General features: G+C 54.9%; 1 protein-coding gene across 1 annotated transcript in view; it reads left to right on the top strand.

Moving 5' to 3' along the window:
• LOC143397283 (signal peptide, CUB and EGF-like domain-containing protein 1) overlaps positions 1-21760 on the top strand; it is a 97014-nt gene that overhangs the window by 48190 nt on the left and 27064 nt on the right. The window contains exon 5 of the mRNA XM_077109277.1: positions 21055-21180. Within this exon, the coding sequence (XP_076965392.1) occupies positions 21055-21180 (126 nt within the window). The remainder of the gene's footprint in view (positions 1-21054; positions 21181-21760) is intronic.

Below are 21760 nucleotides of genomic sequence, written 5' to 3'. Positions count from 1 at the left end.
GTGTGCTGGTAGGCCGTGGGCAGCCATGGGGAGCTTTTGAAGACTATAGAAATTAGGCCACAGAGAGAGTAGAGGGATCTAGGAGGCTCTGGAACTACCAGGGGCTGGGCCTCAGGTGAACTGTGCACTGGCTGAAGTATGGTGTGACCCTGGGCATGTGGATCACTCTACCCAAAGGCCCCTGGGGGACCATATCCTGATTTTTAAGTGAAACCAGAAATCCAGATTTAAAAAGAATACAGATGTGGGGGCTTCAACCCCTCTCTGCATTAACTGATGTGTTAGTTTCAAAAAGACATTTCTTTCATTAGGATCTTTGGTGGAATCTCCAATTTGTAAATCTGAGCAACAAAGCAAAAAGAGAAAAACAAAAAACCCAGAGAACTTCTTTGGTGCCTCCCAAAGCATAAGCAGGAGCATTTCCAGGGTGGCAGAGGCTGTGTGGAGGGGCCAGCGGCTCAGGATGAGCTCACTGGACAGACCACCTGCTCATCAATGCCCAGGGGAAGACAGGGACTTGGGTGCCTGGCAGCTTGCCCACCTCTCTGAGTCTGTGCTTTTATCAGCGTTTTTATTGCTGTGACCAAAAGACCTAACAAGAAATAGGAGAAATTTTATTTCATTTATTTTTCAGTTTCAGAGCTTTCAGTCCATAGATGATGACTCCATTGTTCAGGCCCGAGGTGAGACAGAACATCATGGCAGAAAAGTGTATAGGAGAAAAGCAGCCCAGAACCTGGCCACCAGGAAGCAGAAAGATCCCCTCTCACCAGGGACAAAATATAAACCCCAAGGCACACCCCCAGACCTGCCTCCTCCAGCCATACCCTCCCTGCCTGCCACCATTAACCTCCCAGTTAATCTATATCAGTGGATCAGTTAAGTCTCATAATCTATAATCATTTCACCACTAAGGTTCTGTGTTGTCTTGCAAATGAGCTTTTGGGAACACCTCACATCCAAACCATAACAGCCTCTCTGTGGTTGTGACAGTTGCTTATTACTAGTGCCAGTCACAATAAAGACTGTTATAGCTCAAGATCAGAGCCTGCCTGGAGGTGCTAGGACTGAGCTTGTTTTGCACTCAAGTGACCTCTGATTCTGTGGCTCCTGAGAGTGATGGATCCAGAGCCTTTTGCAAATTAGATTCCCTTGTGTCACTTGATTCCTCTAATGCCTGTCTAGCTCTCTGGGGCCTCCCAAAAACAAGGTAGGGCAGGGCACACAGGCTGGTTTTGTTTACATGGAGCTAATGCATGAGGGGGGTCAGGCAGAGTCAGTGCAGACTGCTGGCTGAAAAACAAGGTCATGGACTGAGCCTTCTGAGTGGTCCCACTTCCCAGGTGCCAGCACATATTACCTGAGACTCTAGAGCTGGCCCAGGCTCCCAGCTCTAACTCTCTGTGCAGTCTCTGCAGTCACTCCTGCTTCTTTGGGTCTGTTTCCTGTAAGAGGGGCCCAGGTACCCCTCTGTGGCCAGAGGGAGCCATCAGGGAAGTGCTGGTGGCAAGTACAGCACATGCCCCTAGGGGTAGGACACATATAGACAGTTTCTCCAGGTCTTTAGAACTCAGGTTTGATTTGGGGACACACCCAGGCTACTCCCTGTCCTTATTAAGTGAGAGGAGACCCTGAGTTGTTGAGTCCTGGCCGATCCCTCTGCCCAGCCCCTGGCCCAGCAAGTGCTGGCTACCCTTGGTTTGGCCCACAGCCAAGACCATGAGGGCCAGCCCTGGCCTCTGCTGCCCCTGGCGGTGCCTGGTTGCCCAGAAGCCGGTCCCTCCACCTCTCTCCCTCTCTCACACTAGCTCTCTTATCTTTAAAATATGTCATATTTATGCTCCAAGAAGACTTTGCTTTGGGGATGAAGGTTCCCAGTGAAGAATTTCTTCTCAGGATCTGCCAGCATCAGTGGGGCTGGAGAGTTCTCTGGAGGCCTAATGACAGCAGGCTCAGACTTCCTTCGCTGCCCTTGGTGCACTCACTCACCATCCGCCAGGTACTCAGCGACCTCCGACCTCAGGCTTGGCTCTGGCGAAGCTCAGTCTAGTAGGGGACGGAGTGCCGAGTAAGGGTCTGGGAGTTAGGATCTAGGAATCAGAGCCAGGAAGGCAAGCCCCAGAGCTTCTGAGGTTTCGTGGCTTCAGTTTTCTCAGAGCCCTCATTGTGAGTGGGGAGGGAGGGAAGAAGAGTACCAGGTGACAGGTAGTATGGAGCATCGGAACAGCACTCAGCTCACCACAGCGCCACTGGTCTCCTGGGCATCTGCCCCGGAACAGGGTGCCTGTACCGCACACATGCAGGCTCCCGTTCCTCCGGCCAGGACACTGCACATTGATCTGAGTGTGTTTCATGGTCCGATTAAAGTTCTGCTGAGTTTATTTAAACACTTGTATAAACTCCGGTAGGAAACTCCGTTGCCCCTTCTCCACAGCACTCCTTGTGGGACTCAGGGCCATGTGTCCACAAAGGTCAAGGCTTGGCATCATGAGTGACACTGGCTCTGGCCAGATTCAGAGGGGTCCAGGAGTAGGAGAACCTGGCTTCCAGAACACCTCCCCTGGATGGGCTGGTGGTGGGGAGAAAGCTGCCCAGCAAGAGCAGCCCTGAGCACAGTCCCCGTGTTCCCTTGCCACATCTTCATGGTGCCCTACTTTCCAGAGTAAGTAACTGAGACTCTGAGATGTTGAGCAGCTTACACAAGGTTACCAGAGGCATTGAGGGACAGTGCTCTGCCAGTCTGGCCCCAAGGTCCAGGCTTCTGAGCACCTGCTGTGCGGAGAGCCGACACTGCAAAGGCTCCAGGAACCCCTCTTGGTGCCTGGCCCAGGTATAGTGAGACTCTAGCAAAGCCCTGAGGTACAGTGGAGACACCCCTGTGCCTCTTTAAGCACCAAGCATTCCAAAACCATTTTGTGGTAGAAATTTTCTGGAATGTCTCATATGCTTCCTTTCTCTCTTTGGGCAGCCTGAGTTGGCTTGGCCTCTTTTTTCCTATAATTTGCAATTTTTATTATGAACTTAGAGTCAGCCACCCCTCTTAGAGACAGAGAATATTTGTTAATGTTTGTCCCCATGCTGAATGTCCTCAGACCTTTGAGATTCAAGTGAACACTTTTCTTTGGATATTGCCATTGCTGGCTATCTCTTGCCACTGTCCTGTGGCGGATCTCCCTCTGAAGATTGGCAGCCACCTTTTCCATAAACATCCAGGTCAAAGACTAAGGAGCTGCCAGCTTGGCCAAAGTGCTGTGAGCTGTGGAGCCAGCCTCACGGATTTCCGAGTATCTAGGTATGCTGTGGATGGCCGGATTCTGAGACGATGGCCTCTGGGTAAATCAGACTAAGTTATGGTGCTTATTAAGCCATGGAAGAAGTATTTTGGAGATCTCTTCATTTTATTTGTAAGTTTATAAGGGTGATACCCAAAGTTTAATTGGGGAAAAATAATAGGAATCTTTAAAACTTTTTATTTGTAAACAATTGTGGATTCATAAGAAGCTGCAAAAATATTAAAGCTGGATTCCCCGTAGCCTTCCCACACATTCCTCTGAGAGCAGTGTCTTGCTTACGTCACTTGAGCACTGGAAACTGACTTTAGTCTGTGTACATGGCTCTGTGCTGTTTGTTTGGCTTTGTGGGGGTGGGGTACTAGGAATTGAACTCAGGGGCACTCAACCACTGAGCTACATCCCAGCTCTATTTTGTATTTTATTTAGAGACAGGGCCTCACTGAGTTGCTTAGCACCTCACTGTTGCTGAGGCTGGCTTTGAACTCATGATCCTCCTGTCTCAGCCTCCGGAGCCTCTGGGATTGCAGGCCTGTGCCACCACACCTGGCAGTACTCTGTGCTGTTTTATTACACATGGGTTCACACAGCCACCATCATTAAGAATTCATGTTTTAGAAATGACCAGATACTCTTTGCCAGGCATTGTTATGAGCACTGGGCTGGGACTAGGAGGGCTGTGTCATTTAATGTCCAAGCCAGTGCACTGTCAAGAGTGAAAGGAGGCACAGTGAGTAGCCCTGCCAGGTAGCAGGTGTGAAGTGGGTCCAGGCAGGCCCAGGGATGATCCCCTAATATCTCTGCATTTGACCCCTTGAGCCCTAGGAGGGGGGCACCAGCCACACCCATGCAGAATCTGTAGGTCAGAAACAGGTGAGTACTGTGTGCCCAGAGTCACATGACTCCTAGGGGTGGTGGTAGAACTAGGACCCAGGTGGTCTGGGTTCAAGTCATGATCACCTCCCATGGCTGCACCCAGTGTTTAAAGGAACTATAGCTATCTTCTTCCCTCCCCCTCCCTCTTTGGGTGTGCAAATTGAGTTCTAAAGAGAAGAATTTCCTCACAGCTTGGATTGAGGAGGTGGAGTCCAACCCTGCACAGGCCTGGACATGGTATGCTGGGAGGTCAGCATGGGCCCTGAGGGGCAGGGCCTCAGGCTTCAGCCAGTGGGCTGGTTAAGGCAGAGGACACTGAGCTCCGAGGGACTGAGAGGATGGGAGCCAGAGCAGGGAGAGCCCTCAGACACCACCGCTTGGAGGCTGCCCCAGGGCCGGGAGGCTGGCAGGAAGGTGCAGTGCTCCCCGCCTGGTTCCTGTCTGCACATACTCTTCACTGGAGGCTCTGCTCAGACCCCTGCCTGGGGCCAGGGCTTTCCTGGCCTGGTGCGTTTGACTGTCTGCAGATCCCCTCGCCCTGTTGATGGGCCAGGGGCTCTTCTGTCCAGGCCAGCCTGGCCTCTCACCATGGCTAAGATTTCATCTGGGTCCTGGCGTTCCAGAGGCTTCTTGTCTATTGTAGAGGGCGGCCCAGGAACCAGAGCCACTCCCACGGCTGGCAGAACCGAGAGCACCAGAACCCATGTTCAGGAGGACTTGGACCTTGCTGCGAAACGGGCACCTGTCAATTGTGAGGAGAGGAGTGTGACCCCGTTTTAAGATACCACTTGACTTGGCTTGGACAGGGACGAGCGTGCGTGAGAGCAGAATGGCCATGGGGAGGCAGGGGCATCGGGGAAGGTGACAGGAAGGTGGCTGAGGGGAAAGTGACAGGACGGTGGCTGAGGAAGAAATGATAGGAAGGTAGCTGAGGGAGAGGTGACAAGAGGGTGACTGAGGAGAAGGTGACAGGAAGGTGGCTGAGGGAGAGATGACATGAAGGTGGTTGAGGGTAATGTGACAGGAAGGTGACTGAGGGAAAGGTGATAGGAAGGTGGCTGAAGGAGAGGTGACAGGGAGGTGACTGGAGAGAAGGTGACAGGGAGGTGACTGAAGAGAAGGTGACAGAAAAATGGTTGAGGGAGGTGACAAAAGGGTGATAGAGAGGGGAAGGTGATGAGGGTGACTGAAGAGAAGGTGACAGGAAGGTGACTGAGAAGGAGGTGACAAGAGGGTGGCTGAAGGGAAAGTGTCAGAAGGATGACTGAAAGGAAGGTAACAGGAAGATGGCTGGTGGAGGTGACAGGAAAATGATTGAAGGGAAGGTGACAGAAGAATGGTTAAGGGGAAGGTGACAATAGGATAGCTGAGGAGAAGGTGACAGGAGGGTGGCTGAAGGGGAGGTGGCAGGAGGATGACTGAAGGGAAGGTGACAAGAGGATGACTAAGGGGGAGGTGACAGTATCTCTAAGGAAAAGATGACAGGAAGATGTCTGAATGTCTGAAGGAGAGGTGACAGGAGGATGGCTGAGAGGAAAGTGACAGGATGTCTGAGGGGAGGGTGACGGGATGAGGGGAGGATGACGAGACGAAAGGGGAGAATGGCTGGGGCAGGGCGAGAGGCAGGCTGGCAGAACTTCAGCAGAGCCCTGTCTGCCTCGCAGCGGCTCTTGAGACTGTCCTGTGCCCTGTCACGTAGGTGCAGAACACTTCAGTGGTGGGGTCTCCGGACAAGGCTGAGCCTTGTTCTCTCTGTGACATGGGAAGCAGGGGTCAGCGGAGCCGAGTGATCAGCCAGTCTCTCCTTTCTGTTTTTCTTCTTACTGGGCTGGGGGTGACCAGAGGGGCTTGTGCGTGCTGGGCAGGTCTCTGCTTCTTAAGAAGCCGAACTGTTTCCTCTCCCCCACTGTCTCACTCAGCGTGTGATTGACGGTGTTCAGGAAAGACTTGTGCAAAGTGTCGATGCCACTCTGCCTCTCCTGAATGGCTGGCTCCCACCTGGCCCCAGCTGGGTCTGAAATGATCACAGGGACTTGGCATGTGAGACAGGGAAAGCTCAGGAGTTAGGGCTTCACCGAGTCAGGAGCTTGGGCACTGTGGAGTTTCAGATCTCCCTGCACGTGTTCTCAGGGCTAGGGGAAGCAGGACTCTGCCTGGCATAGGTAGGCACTCAGATGACCCCTGGGCCCAGCTTCCTCCATCTCACCTCTACACATTGCTCTTGGAAGCCCACCTTCATGCCAGGGGACACCTCCCAGGACCCACAAGAGAGACAAACCTGAAGCAGATGCCCACCAAATGGTGCAGGGAGGGCTCTGGAGGCGCATCACCAGAGCCACAGGAGGCCAGGCAAGAGCTAGCCAGGCCCGTCCCCAGCTCCCTCAGCCCATCATTCAGCAAAGAAGACTGCAGGCTGCTTAGACCCTGCTGTGATAGCAGAACACCTGAGAGTAGGTGTTTATTTCTCACTGTTGTGGGAGCCTAGAAGTCCAAGAACTAAGCACCAGCAGATTCCATGTCTGGTGAGGACTCTGCTTCACAGATGTGCCACCTCTTGCTGTGTCCTCAACGTGGTACAAAGAGGCCTAGCTAGTCCCCTTCAGCCCTTTTACGGGGCACCAGTGCTATCTATGAGGGCGGAGTCCTCAGCTTAATCACCTCCCAAGGCCAATCCTCTTTATCCTGTTGGTTGGAGAGTCTGTTTCCATGTGAATTTTGGAGGGGACACAAACATTCAAACTAGAGCACATACTTACTGCATGGTGGGCTTCAAAGTGAAGTGTTTCCTGGCGGGCACTCCAGCTCCTGAGGACTTGGAGGCAAGGCCTCATGTGGCACAGGCGCTCCAGTTGCTGTGGTCAGATCTGCACTGACAGCCAGGCACGCCCTGCTGAGTCCTGAGCCCACAGCTCCAAGCCCACAGCAGTGTCAGGACCAACTGGGGCTCCTTGGCAAAGGTCACTTGAGAGGTTCTGGGTGCAGACTTTGTGGGTCTGGATCGGGGCGGAAGGCTGGTAGCTCTCATCACAAGAGCAGTCTCTGTGGTCAGCTCATTCTCAGCCCTCCCACCCTACCCCCACTGGGCTGGTCCTTGATCCTCTTCTTGACTTTGTGTTCAGCTCTGCCCTTCCTCCTTTCCCTAGGCCTGGGCCTCCAGGCTGACTGGACACCACCCTTTCCCAGCCCTTCCTCAGCCACAGGCACCCTTGCCAGGCCCAGCTTCACCTCCCTTCGCTGTGGTTTCCCACCTAGGAATACGCTGATGCTTGAAGCCACCCTGTGAAGTGTGTCACGTGAGCACTGCCATGCCCTTGAGGAGGGAAGCAGCTTCCCCTGCTGCTCTGCGAGGGAGCACTTCAGGATCAGGAGCTGGATTTCTAAAGCCAAAGCCAGCTCTTTTTCTCCTGCTCTCCCAAGTCTCTCTTGAGCTGCCCAGCTGGTCAGTGAGCCATTCAGGCTCCTGTTGGCTCCCAGAATGTGATTCCCACATCATGGAGCTAGACCAGGCCTGGGTTCCAGGGGCCCCTGTGTGTCCCCTGCAGGGTCAGAACATCATTTCCAGGGCTTTCCATCATCACTTGTGGGGGCTGGGGCAGGCCACGTGGGGCTGTAGCCTGCTGCTGCTGCAGACCAGGTGGGCGGGAGAACAAACAGCTCTCACGCTTAGCTGGGAGATTTATGGAGCTACTGGAGGGGGCCTGTCTTGGCCCTGTGCGGTCCGGAATGGCCCTCAAGGCGGGGACAATAAATCCAGCCCATTATTTTTTACGAGCCTCCCACCCCATAAACAACTCCCTTGGCTGGTAAGGCAGCTTCACGCACTTCTAGCCTGGCCTCAAGCTGGCGCCAGGGGCACCCTCAGTGCTGACTTCTCAACATTAGAGGCAGAAATTTCCCCCAAGCTGTAGAACCTTAGGTCTGGAGGAGTGGATGGTGTGGTGTGAAGGCGAGCCATAGCTGAGGGCACAGGGTAAGAGCTGGCCTGGCCCTGGATGTCGTCTCAGCCGCAAGTCCTAGGGCCTTGGTTTCTTATCTGTAAAATGGGACTGACCTGGGTATCTTCCATTACAGAATGGTTGTGCGGGTTAGAATGAGACATATCCAGCACCATATCCCCCAGGGTGGCTGCCACCCCAGGTGGGCAGAACGGGGCCCAGTTGTTATGGGCATCACACATCACCCTAGGCACCGCAACCGAGCACAACCATGGGCCCAGCACTGTGCCTAGACCTTGGTACAAGTCATTGTACCTGAGTACAGTCTGTAGGTGAGAAGACAGAGGCTGAGTTGTGGAGAATTTTGCCCACAAAGAGTAAGGAGCAGAAGAGGCAGAATTTGACTCCACACTATCTGCTCAGTGTCTGCACAGTGGCTGGAAGACAGGAGCAGAGGTTGCTCTGTAGCCTGGACCCCAGGGACACAGGGAGACCCCACCTCCCCACGCCGCCCTCCTCTGGGGGCCTGGACTGCCAGCCTCTGGCCGAATGGGCACAGCAGCCAACACCAGGACTCCCTGCCCTGTCGAACCCTCTGAGGGCAGCTGGGGCCAGTGCTCCACCCAGCCCCTGACCACATTATGCCCCGCTGGACCTCCCATGACTCCCCACCGGGCCCTGGCTCAGACCTCTGCAGCCCTCTTGTGTTGCCAACAGAGCCCTTGCTGCTCTGCCACCTGTCTCCGCTCCCACTGCCGCCTCTGTCTGGAACATCCTGCCCACCTGGCCGTTGCACCCCTTGTCTCTGCATGCCTCCTGCTTCCCCAGGCAGAGCCAGTGGGCCCTGCCTTGTCACCCCTTTCTGACCCCACCTCAGCCTCCCTGCACTGCCCACTCTGGCTCTGCACCAGACCTTTCTTCCTCACATAATGACCCCTGCACCCTGCTGTCCAGCATGGATCCTGGTAGGGAGTGGGCAGTCAGGAGAGGTGAAGAAAGGATGTCATAGAGCTGACATCAGAACCCAAAGGGCCTTTCCTGGGCCAAAAGCTGGCCCACATGCCTGTTCTAGGAGAAGGTAACAGTAGCCTGTCCGCCATCACCAGCACGCTGGTGGCAGAGCTGGGACTTGCCCTGGGCCTCTTGGCTCCAAGCTGGAGCCCATCTCACACGTTGCAGCCCAGGCCCAGCTTCCCCCCAGAGTTTGTGGTCATGGCCCAGGGTGTGTGAGGAGCTGTGCAGATTCAGGGCTTTGGGTGTAAAAACCTCTGGGCAGAGGCCTGCTTGGCTGTGGGGAGCCAGCATGGTCATCCGGGATCGTTTGGGGCCTGATCCCTCTCCAGCCTCTGTGGGCCTTTTTTCCAGCCATGAAGTCTCAGGCTGATCTGACAGGACATCTGCCCAGCACCCCCTCCCTGCCCCTGAAACATTCCCAGGGCCTCATCCCCAGCCAGGGCCAGCTCGGCAGACTCCTATCTCCAGTTGGTGGCCACTTGATCCTCTCTCAAGGCTCCTTCTGTATGTATGTCCCACCCTGTTTTCTCCTGTTCCTTTTCAGTCCCTCAGCAGCCCCTCCTGGGCCTCCTCCCCCTCCTGCCCCTCCCTGGCTTCGTCTCCCCTGGCTCCCACCCTGACCTGGGAGCAGCACGGACAGGGTCTGCTGTCCCACTTACTCAAACCTAAAGCATTATCTTCCCATCCCCCAGCCTCAGTGAGGAGGGGTCCCAACACTGGACCTACCCTTGGCCCCTGCCCTTTCCTGCTGCCCTCCCTTCATGATCACACATTGACTCTCAAGCCCAGCACCTTCTCACCCCCTCACTCTACCTTTTTTCTTTAAGCACCCATGAGTACCAGCTGGCCTCCCTGCCTCTGCCTGTCCCCTCCCCCACACACCATAATGAGGTGCTGTCTCCAGAGCCCAGCTCAGGTCTGCCCCACCCTGCTGCACCCCACCTTTGCTGCCTTCTGAGGACTGCCAGCCACTCCTGCCTGCCACCTCCCTTCACGCACACATGCCCTAGCCCATGGTGAACCTGGGCATGCTGGCTCTGGACTTGAATGCCATTTCCCATCCCCTCTCTTCTTGAAAAGCTCTTACTCCAGTGCCCAGCTCAGTTTCACCTGCTCTGCGCAGCTGGCTCTGATTCAGGCAGCGCATCTTCCTCCTGACTCGGACTCCTGTGGTTCAGATGGCTCTGTCCTCTGCTGGAGGGCTGGCCTGCTACCTCCTGAGAAGGGCAGGGACGTTGTCCAAGTTGTCTCGCATTTCTCATGTCAGATATGGGGCTGTGTGCAGAGAAAACCCATCAAGTAGAAGAGAAGAGAACTCGGTTCATGTCATGTGGGGGATGACACCTGCCGTGTGTGGCATCAGTTTTACAGAGTGCTCTTTTGTCCCAATGCTGAGCGGTGGGGCTCAGGCTGCCCAGGTCTTGGTGGGATGCCACTACTGTTTTCTTGCCTGGTCCCCCTCGGCCTGCCAGGCTTCTTTCTCCTCCCCAGGCCCCTCTAGCAGGGCAGTTCAAGTTCATGTCAGAAGTTCAGGGACTCCTCAACCTCCCTTGCCCAGCCTTCCACTGTGTGAGCTGACTCCTTGAAGAGAACCCCTTTCCTTCCCTGCCCAGACCCTGGCTCATGTCCCCAGGCACATCACCATGTGTATCCACACACTGGTTGATTGAGTGAAGTGACAGGTTATTGAAGATTGGCCTCAGTGCCCGAAGGTAGTTGTTCCTTCCCTGTGGAGCACTGACCCGTGCTCTTGAAAAAAGAGCAAGGTCCTCCATGTAGATGAAGTATCTGTCTACTGTGCCCCAAACCCTTGGAGCTCTTTAATCCTCAAGGTTCTGGGAAATAAAAGCTGCCCCTGTGGTGCTGAGGGGGCAGGCACAGTCGGTGGGGCGGCAGACAGCCCAGCCCCTCCGCGGTGCAGCAGGGTGATCTCTCCAACTCCTGGGGGCACAGTAGTGGACAGTCACTGCTGTAGCTTTAGGGAGCTGCTCACACCCTGAGAAAATCTCCTAGTAGTGTGGCCCTGCTGCTCTTGGGTCTCCAAGGGCCACCATGGGAACCCTGATGGGGTGCTGCCATAGGGACACCATCCTGGGTTTTGTCCTTCTGGTCACTTATTAGAAAGGAGAAACAGACTTGTTTCCTGATCAAGGCCTAAGTGTGGCACTGGACAACCTATTCCCCATAACATCCTTTAGAGTGTCCATGGAAGGAGGGGTAGGATTGATGTGTCAAATATTCGGTGCCTATTTAAACTAGGGCTTCGGATAAACCCGATTTTTTCAGTATCACCCATGCAACAATGGGAGCATACTTATCAGAAAGTATTTATTGTTTATGTGAAATCCAGGTCTAACTGGGCAGGCTGGATTATTATTTGCTAAATCTGGCAACCTGAAGGAGGGAAGGACAGCTCCCGCCACCTGGCCTGAGGCTGCAGGAGCCCAGTGTCTCAGCCAGGCTTTCTCTGAGGTCCTATCCTGGGAGGCTTGGACTTGACTGTGGTGACACCTAGTGACTAGCCTGGGAAACTTCAGGAGGGGCAGGGGAAGGACGTTAGTCCTGGGAGAGGCCAACCTTCCTGGAGCAACCTCTGCATCTGAGAGGGCTGTCAGGAAGCGGAGCAGGGTGCAGACCCTCGTGCCTGCCTTTAGCCCTACAAGAGGCCTTCATCTCTCCGCTTCACAGAGAAGAAACAGCAAGTTCTGAGACCTCATACCTCAGAGGGCCAGAATGGGGACATAAGCCAGTGCTGAGTTCACAAAGCCCACCTCAGTGCCACCCACACCCACAAGGCCCCAGGCAGCTCTGCAAATGCCCATCCATATGTCTGTGCAGACTGCTGTCCAGTCCTCAGGACTGTTCAAGGCCCCAGGGGGCGGGTGTGGCCACCAAAGGCCAGAGATTGGCGTCTACTGCTGCTTCCCAGAAAGCAGGGCCAGCCCTCCACAATCATCCGGCACTCCAGGGGCCAGTGCAGGCTCCGTTCTGTCTGGCCATCCACCTGTGGCTACAGTGCCTGTCCCCCTGGGGGGCAACCGTGGCACTGAACTTGGTCCCAAGCTGAAAATGAACCTGTGGGTCGTCGCCCTTGGTTCTGCTGTCTCAGGTGGAGCAACAGAGCTTTGGGAGCCACCCCTGGTGTGACAGGCAGAATGCTGAGATGCTCTGTGATCCAGGACAGCCCTGGTAGAAGAGGAGCGGCTCCATCAAGATAGTCTCCAAGGCTTCTTCCAAGCCAGTGGCTTGCTAGTGAACATGAAGCAGAATGGCAGCTTTTAAGCTGCTCAGGCCCTTCACTGGGACATCAGCCATGCAGCCCACAGGAGTTTGGTCAGCACCTGCCATGGCTGCCCCTGTGGTGCTGTGGAGCAGGGTGGAGCAGGGCAGGGTGAGAAGCACGGACAAGGGGCAGGTGCACCTAAGTGGGATCTTGGGGCTGAAACAAAGAAGGCCCCCCTGACCCCTGTGGGATGGAAGGCACAGGTACAAGTGAGCAGGTAAACATGGGGGCAGCTCTCGGGGCAGAATATGGCGGGCGGGGGCAGGGGGTGGCTAGCCAGGTAGCTTCCTGGGGCCCTGATGGGGCTATGAGACCCACAGGAGGGACTGGGGGATAAGGACAGCAGGGCTGGTGGGGAAGGGAAGAAGAAGAGTAGGCAGATCAGGTGACACACCCAGCTGGGACCTAGGGCCTCAGATGCCCCAGGGGAGAAACTTTCCCCTTTATTCAAAATGGTGTATCAACCAAAGTAGGTGGGGTAGTGAGGAGGAGGATGGAAGGAGCCAGTCCCCAAGGACTGACAGGTGGGCACCAGGGCTGGTGGGAAAAGATGTGAGCACTTGAGTGTTGGTGTGGCTGTCAGGGGTTGGAGTCCCTGCTCCACCCACAAATTGGGAGACAAGTGCCTTTACCTCTGCAAGACACAGCATCTTCACCATCAGGTGGGGCTGCAGATGGCCCCTGGCAATCAGCTGTGGAGATGTGTTCATGTGGGGAGGTTTGCTGAGAGCCAGCTCCACTGAGGAGATCTGGGCAGGTGAAGCCCATGGTCAGCAGTCACTCATTCCCAGGTGGTGCTGTCTTGGGCTCATTGTTCGCTGGGGGTCTCATCTGAGGTACATGGTTGCTGGTGCCCCTCCAGGCCTGGGTTTTTCCCAGAGGAGGTAAGTTAGGGTCCAGGATGGGAGGTAGAGCCCTGGTTTCTGCTGAAGCCCAGGCCGCATAACAAAAGGCTCTGGATACACACTCCAGATGTTAACCTGCAACTGGCAGGGGGGCTGCAGGTCCCTGCATCCAGGACCAGCCGGGGCCTGGAGACCAAGGCACTGCTGTTGCCTGAGTGCCAGCCTCTCTTCTTATGAGCGTCCAAAGCACAGAATGGCTGCACCCGAGTCCTCAGAGCACTTGCACTCAACAAACGTTCCAGGTGTATTCCCTCCGACATGAGCAGCTCAGGCCCTGCCACCTCAAAGTGGGGACAGTGTGTAACTAGCCAGTTATAATCAGTGTGGCAGGCTCTGTGATCGAGGAGAGAGGTCAGAGAATTGTTGGGGGAGGGTCAAGCACAGCCCCTAATACCACCAAGGGACTTGGGGAGCAGATGGGAACAAAGAGAGCTGCCTGGAAGAGGTGACCCCAAACAGGATCTCAGATAACACATCAGATATTGCCAAAGAAGGGAGGGGGAGTGTGACCTCGCAGAGGAAAGCACATTCACAAGGAAACTTGGCGAGGAGGGAGGGAGGCCGAACAGGGCTCTGGTACCTAGGGCTTGGGTGGGACATGCAGACAAGCTAGAGGGTAGCTGGCAGGAGTCAGAGGACGGAGTACCTGGTCCTGTTGGTCCTTGGCAGAAGCTTTTGTGTGTGTGTGTGTGTGTGTGTGTGTGTGTGTTTTGCTGTGGGTGGACATAGTCATATTTATGCTCTAGAAAGCTCCCTGTGCAGCTGGAGGCTGGCTGACCTTCCAGTCAGTCAGACCCAAGCTCCTTTCCAGTTCTGCCATGTCCTACTCAAGTGACCACAGGCAAATTGCCCCACCTCTCTGAAGCACCCCTAACATGGGCAAAGCTGCTAACCTGGCAGGGTGGTGCCGTGGAGGTCTCTATCTTCACTCAGAGCCGTGTGTGGGACAAAAGGGCGAGCTCTGGCCTCATGTAGCTCTCTGTGTCTCTAAGGAGCCTGGTGGCATCGTTCCCTGGCTGGGCTGGGGCAGGGTCAGAATCCAGGTGCACTGCAGAAGCTGGCACTAGAGATGGTCTTGGAGAGATGGAGTGTGGGAATGGCCTTGGGCAGGAGACAGCTGGGCCATTGTGGTCCTTACATGGAACTAGGGGGAAAGTTCCCAGGGCTGCCTGCCTCACTGTCTCCTGGAAGCCCACTGGAAGGGCAGGTTCTGAGTCAAGGGTGGGTTTACAGCCCACATCTCCCTTACCATGCTCCTTGAGCAAGTGACTGATTCTTTCTTTGTCCTACTCTGCTCACTTGTCAAGTGGAGGTAACAGTGCCTTTGACAAGTGGTCCTATGGCCTCAAGGTTATTCACTTAAGTACTCAGTGTGCAGCAGGTCTCAATAAATGGCTATTCTGGTTGTCATCAACCTGTCATCACCACATTTCTTGTGGGCCTGTTCTGCAGCCCAGAGCTGCTGCCATTCTGTCTTGCAAGTCTGTCCCCGAGACCCAGCCCCTGTGCCTCCATATTCCCATCTGGTGGACTGCGTAACCCCATGCCACTCCCACCTCTGGGCTCATCTTGGGAGACTAGCCAGGCAGTCCGTGGCAGGATATGGAGCAGGGCTCTGCACCCAGGCAGCTGTAGCCACAGCAGTGCTTGTTGTCCTCTCCCACAGTCCAGTCCCCTAGCTGCTCCTGGGCCCCATCTTCACAGGGCCTTTTCTTCAAACTCTTTGGAAGCTTGCTTTTCCCTGCATGGCTTGGACTGAGCTGGGAAGGGCAGCAGCCTCTTCCTGCATCGCAAAGCTCCGGTCTGTTTCTTGGCGCCATCACTTTCTATTGACAATGTGAAAGGGAGGAAAATCCCTTCCTCACACATCTGGGAATGCAGGGCAGAGCAAGGCCATTGGGTGGATTTTTGGTTTTGTTTTGCTTCTTCTCTCTGCTCTCCCTTCCCAGCTTGCCCTTTTCCTATGTGTTTGAACATGAACACAGAAAGTGATGTTATTGATGAAGTTGCCATAGCAACAGCCCTCAGGAGACACACGTTCCAGCTTTGTTATCCGAGCAGGGGGCTCCTAAGTACAAGCAGACAGCATGTCTCACGCCCACTGCAGAGGTGTGACGTATGCACTGGTTTCAGGCACGCAGAGTTTGCTGTCTCTTTCCATGTGCACCCTGGGCCAGTGTCCAAAATTGATGGCAGGCCTTTAGGGAAAATAGGTCTTCCTGGGGAAGGGCTGCTGCGGGCCCATCAGAAGGTTCAGGACAGGCGACGATGTGGGGAAGGGCCATTGAAGGGAGACATTGGGTGCTTCTGACTCAGTCGTGGCTGGGCAAATCCTTTCCCCACGCTGATCCCCACTCCATGTGTCATCTATGCAGCGGGTAGCACAGCACCTCCCAAGCAGCACCCAGAGCTGCTCCTGCCACAACTCATCACTGGCCTATGAACAACCTTTTGTGGCTCCTTCCTGCCCAGGAGAAGTCCCATGGCAGTTTTATGTGCACCCTCAGCCTGCTACTCCCCTCACCCAGGACTGAGTGCCACACATGTCATGCAGCATACCTGTGACACAGGTCCTGCAACTGTCTGGTTTTACACAGGTGGAAACCAGGCTCAGACATGAAGGAAACTGCCCAAGGCTGTAGACACTTGGTAGAGTCCACGTGTGGATCTGGTGATGCAGTGACAAAGCATCGTCTCCTCACTGCGCCCAGCCCAGCCCAGGCACCAGGGAGACACTCAGCCAGAGTTTGCAGCACCTAATTGGATTTGGATGGGTTGTGTCAGATTAGATTTGGCGTGGTGAGCAGCCTGGACTGGCAGGCACCAGGCCTCTGAAGACCAGGGCTTCTGGAAATAGCTCTGGAGTTCTATCTGGACTCCCCTCAGGGAAGGGAAACAAACAGAGCCTCTGTTGAGCTTGGTGCTCCTGGTTCCTCCATGTCCAAATCGAGGGAGAAAAAGGGTGGATCTTATAGGAGGGAGAAAAAGGGTGCATCTTATAGTTTGGTTCCCAAGAACAGTCATGGCATAAGCAAGGAGTTGCAGAGGACAGAACTCACTCTTGCAGGAAGCTGCTCTGGGCTTGGCCTGGGCTGGGGCTGGGAGTGGGCTAGGTCTGCATCAGAGGAACACGCAGACTGGCACAGTGAGGTGTCTGCTGCCATAGCAGATTGGAGCAGGCCTGCTGCTCAGAGGAGTCGGGCAGGCTTGCAACTGTAGAAGAGGTGAGCACTTCCCAGCTGGAGCTCAGGACCACTCTCCTGGAACAGAAGTGTCTGGTCCCAAGCACCTCTCATGCCCTGGGGTTCATCTTCACACACCCACTTGGCCATGGGCCTCTCATGGGAGCCATCTCCTACAGGAGAGGACAAGCTACCTCCCTGCTCTTGGCTCCCACCTCAGGTCAGCACAGCCCTGAGAGAGGAGATGAGAGGACATGCTACAGCGCTGCCTGGAGGCTTGGAGGGAGGCCTGTGTGCCACCCCAGTCCTGTGCCCCACTGCCTTGTCTACAAAGCGGGAAGCTGGAGTGGGCCACCTTAAGACCCTTTTAGTCCTGGGGTCTCTTCAAGTCCAGGACACCATGTCGAGTAAGGGAGACAAGACTGTTCCACAGTGAGTGCACGACTTCTCAGAACTTTTAATGTGTGCCATGAATTTTCTCCATCAGGCATCTGAAGTACCTGAATGTGTTTCTAGAACACAGAGCCAGAATGCCCCAATAGTACTTTTAAAATTCTTACCTTGCCCCCTGTTATAGTAGACAGTGGGTTGATCTGCTCCTAGGTAGGACAGCCTTTATTCGTCTTTTCCTCCTCTTCCTCCTCTCTCCTTTTCCACTCTTCTCTCTCTTTCCCAGCCACTCTTTGCTGAGCCCCCACTCTGTACCAGGCCCAGTGCTGGGAACTTGTGATACAGAATAAAGCTCAGGTCTCCCTGTAGGTTACCCATGGCTGGCAGGGGAGAGCAACATAGGCAGCTGACCCTTCAGCACAGGCCACAGGAAGCAGGCAGAGGCAGACACTGTGTCCACGGCGCACTTTCTGGAGGAGGTGCTCTCTCACGCTCTTCAGTTTCCTCTGCAGCAACACTCGGGGGTAGACTCCTCAGCCCCATTTCATGGCTGACAAAACAGATGCAGAGAAGGTAGCAGTCCAGTCTGAGTCTTTGATGGTGGTGAGCATGGCTGGGCATCTGAGGACCTGGAGCTGGCTGCTCTCCGTGGCTGTTTGTGCGTTGGCTTGGTAGGCACTGACCTGGAGTGGGCAGTGCACAACATGGTGCTGGCACCAACCCCAGCAACGGGACGCCCCCACCACCTAAGGTGCCCATTTGGAGAGACGCACGAGGTGGGGTGGGGTGCCGAGCCACCCCATCAGGGGGAAGAGCTCAGAGCCATGAGGCCTGGTCCTGAGCTGCTCTGGGAAGAAGGCTGCCTCAGCAGGGCAGAGGCAGTGTCCAGGCCGTCCCCAGAGAAGAGGACGCTGTGCAGGCCAACCTCCTGTGCTTCTGCCCATGCAGGTGGGTCTTCTTTGGCCTGTAGGAGCCAGTGCTGCTCCCAGTGGAAGTGAGGTAGCACAGCCACCCAGGAGCCAAAGTGACAAGCAGAGGTGGCTGCAAGTTGCCCCCAGGTTGGGCAGTTGTGACCATCTTTGGAGTGGTGGCAAGGGTTGCTTTAAAATGTGGTGGTGATGCTGGATGCCACTTCTTTCAGGGGAAGGCCCCAGAAGCCCTCAGGCCTCCTCTGCCCCGCCATGCAGCAGGGAGCCCAGCTCCACAGGGCTGCAAGGCTGCTCCTCTCAGGCCTGCCCTGCTCTTGTTTTGAAAAATATAGTTTTTGGTAAAAGTACATTATTTAAATTCTTTTCTGTGTGGTAGACATGGGTAATATAACATGTGGACTCGTACACCTGGGCTCTTTGGTCTCCTCTGTCATTGTTAGGAATGTAAAGAGGACCGAAAGCCAGCCCCAGCTGACCCTGGGCTGGAGAGGCAGAGGGGGCTTCAGGACCTGGGGCAGAAGGCAGAGTGCTCAATGGCTATCTGGAATCTGGTGAGGGGCCTCCAGGCAAAGGGTGAAGGCCAGCCCTCTTCCCTACAGTTGCCAGAGAGAAACCCAGCCAGGACCTTTAAAACCAGACTCCCCTTCCCCAGCTCTGCAGCTCCACATGCTGACCTTGGGTTGCTACCGTAATGCTGGATTATGCCCCCAGGTTACCCTTTGCCAGCAACTATGGTAACTCTTGGCTCATTATTAAAATCCACGTGCTCAAAAGGAAAGATGATTAGATGGCAAGTTGTGGAAGGGGAGATGGAGGGAGTTCTAAAGCTCATGCTCTTTAGTCCAGGGTTCTTGGATGCAGCAGTTCTCCAGGGATGAGTTTTACAGCGGGTGTGATCAGCAGGGCTTCTCGTAAATTGCTATCCTTTGACTGGAAGTGGAAATTCAATCTCCCTTTCTTCATCATGTCCACGCCTGAGCAAAACAGGAGCCTCAGACTCCTCCCACTCAAGAAGCAGCACAGATCTGCTTCAGTGTGGGCACATGGGGTAGCGCTGGGAAATTGACAGGGGGAATTGACAAGACTAAACTCAGGGATCGGGAAGATTGCTGAATTGGTGGGGTTTGAGATGCGCCTAGGATTTTTTTTGTGGAAGGCAGGAGAGGGAGTTTCCCAGGAGAAAGGAGAAGCTGGGGGATGGGACACTTCTCAAGGATGGTACCAGGTGTGTGGGATTGGGAACTTGGGGAGTATGTGCAAGGGGCAGGGTTGCAGTGTGGGTGGAACAAGGGAGCCACAGGAGCCTTGTGAGCAAGGAAGGAGGGGTAACCCTAGGCTCTGAGCCCACCGTTGACATTGCCCATTAATGATGGTCATGGAGACTGCTTGGTGGCCACCACTCACTGGCCAAACCTTCTCAGAGGCTGGAGTCTCCCAGAAGACCTACTGAGAGACTGAACGTGTCCAAGAAAGACCCTCTCCTGAAAGCCACCTCTGAAGCGGGGTGACTGGCCTCTCCAGGACCTAGCAGGGAATCCCTTTCTCCAGATCTGCAGGGGGAAGCAGCAGCTTTCAGAAGTCAGGCCCCTGTAAGGGTGTCTGGTCTGTTAGTGAACACCTTCAGCAGGCCCGGCATCTGCCCGTCTGTGACCTCATTTCATCTCTCACCTACTCCAGGACAGTCGTGCCAGCTCAGAGATCATGAGGCTCAGAGAAGTGAAGCAGGTATCCCCAAGGGCAATAGCTGGTAGGGAAGCCAGGTTCACACCCACATCTGCCTTCCTCTGCAGGGCCTTTCTAAGAAAGCGATGTGCCAGCACTGGCTAATACCAGCTTCAAAGCCAACCGTGTACATGGCGTCCCTACTCCAGTGGTCCCTGTGGATACCACCACACCCCCATAGCTTGAAATCAGCCAAGGGGAGGGTTTGCACCACAGAACTTTGCAAAGACTGCAGATCAGCCCTCCACCCTTTGACCCCGGGTGTTTAGCCTCCATCAACACACCTCCGTGATAGTCATGCATCAGAGCCAGTGGGAGTTGAGAAAGGAGAGAGCTGGTCTCTCCACCTGAACTTGGAGCCTCCTGTGAGGCACAGCAGCAGTCAGGTGCTGTGCATCTTTAATCATTGGCTGGTGGGTAGACTCTGCATCATGCAACAGTTGGACAGGAAGAAGTTGAGAAGGCAAGGTGAAGAATGGCGAAAAGTAAAGAAGCAGATGAGACCAGGAGTTTGGGCACTGGGCAAAGTGCAGGCTTTACTCTTTTCCATTTTGGGGGTTTTGAGTTTAACATTAGACTTTTGGGGGTGTTGCAGATTGACTCCAGGACCTGTGTGCGCTGGGCAGGCACTCTACCACTCAGCCACACCCCAGCCCTAGGTTATTTTAAGCTGTAGTATGACTGCCACGGGGTTTGTGTTTTTACATGTTGCATTGCTGCATGCTTGTTTTATGGTGTGCAGGGTCCAGATGGAGCTGGCCCTCTCCTAAAACAAGAGTCCAGTGTGTGCTCTGGGGAGGAGAGGCCACCTGTGTGTTCACCCACCAAGGGTTCCCACCACTCTCCAAAGCCGGCTTCACTCCTCCACGCTTCTTGCAGGTGGAGATGGAGTCAGGTCACAGAGCTGAGGTGCAGGCTGGAGTCAGGTCACAGAGCTGAGGTGCAGGTTGCAGCTCTTCCCTTTCATCTGCCTTTGGCCTCTTGATGGACTTGTGACCCACAGGCTCTCACTTGACCCCTGACCTCATAAATTCTGGAAGCTCCTCACAAATCACCAGGAAGATAAACATCAACTTGGGTCAATGGAAGGAGGTCTGAACTACTCCAGGCAAACAGGGAGGGGAGATGGAGGGAGGGAAATTTCTGGGACCGTAGGGGACAGACCAAATGGCCCTGACCTGAAAGCAGTTCCAAAGACCTAACCCAAAATGTGGCTTAGGGCAGGAGTTTTACCAAGTTAGTCCCCAGTTTTCATTTACAGTGCAGCTCACAAAGCACCAGACTGGGCATAGTGTCCTTGGCCACTAGGACCATCGTATGTCTCCATGTGGATTACCAGTCCACATCTGTGTGTGTGTATGTGTGTGTGTGTGTATGTGTGTGTGCACGTGCACTTCACTTGCACATGTATGTACACACCAGCATACATGGTGTGCAATAGCAGTCCAGAGCCTATCATTTAATCATGACATTGTTTCTCTCCCTCTCTCTCCTTGGCCCCCAACCCCTCTCTTGTCTGTCTTCCCAGAGGGTATGAACTGCATGAACAAAGACCACGGTTGTGCCCACATCTGCCGGGAGACGCCCAAAGGTGGGGTGGCCTGTGACTGCAGGCCCGGCTTTGACCTTGCCCAAAACCAGAAGGACTGCACACGTAGGTAGATGGAGGCAATGGGTCAGACACCCCATGCGTCTCCCGCCATTGCTTTGTAGAGGGTCTGTCCAGTCTGCTGGCTGTTGGCCAGGGAGGACTATGAGCTCCATGGGGTGGAAAGAAGGGCAGCTCTGCTGAAGAGCCCTTGGTGGGTTGGAGAGGTGGGCTGTGAACCCTGGGTTTGGGGTTTTCCCTACCTGCTGTGACACTACCAGCACAGCCCCAGGAGCTGGCCTGGGACTTGTGAAGGTCCCTGAGCTGAACTCTGCAGTGGGAAGGAGGGGCTGTGGTACTAAGATCTAGATGCCCAGGTTTCTGGAAGGGCCTGGCAGGCCCTCAGGAATGGGAAAATGTGAAGAAGCAGAGGAATGTCCTGGGGTCCCATTCCAGACTGTGCTGACGTGACTTCCAGGCTCAGAGATCAGCACTCACAGTGGCTGACTACAAGTGGTAAGACCCTGGGAGGCCACAGGTACCACAAGAACGGCTGGGGAGTTGGCCTGCAACATTCAAGTGTCACCCAGCTCTTAGCATGGCCATTCAGCTCCCCATCAGGAGTGGGGCCAGGAAGCAAAGTGGG

The sequence above is a fragment of the Callospermophilus lateralis genome, chromosome 4 (assembly GCF_048772815.1).
Source record: "Callospermophilus lateralis isolate mCalLat2 chromosome 4, mCalLat2.hap1, whole genome shotgun sequence".
Classification (NCBI taxonomy): domain Eukaryota; kingdom Metazoa; phylum Chordata; class Mammalia; order Rodentia; family Sciuridae; genus Callospermophilus; species Callospermophilus lateralis.
The sequence above is the reverse complement of the archived record's forward strand: the minus strand, read 5'-3'. Positions and strand labels throughout refer to the sequence as shown.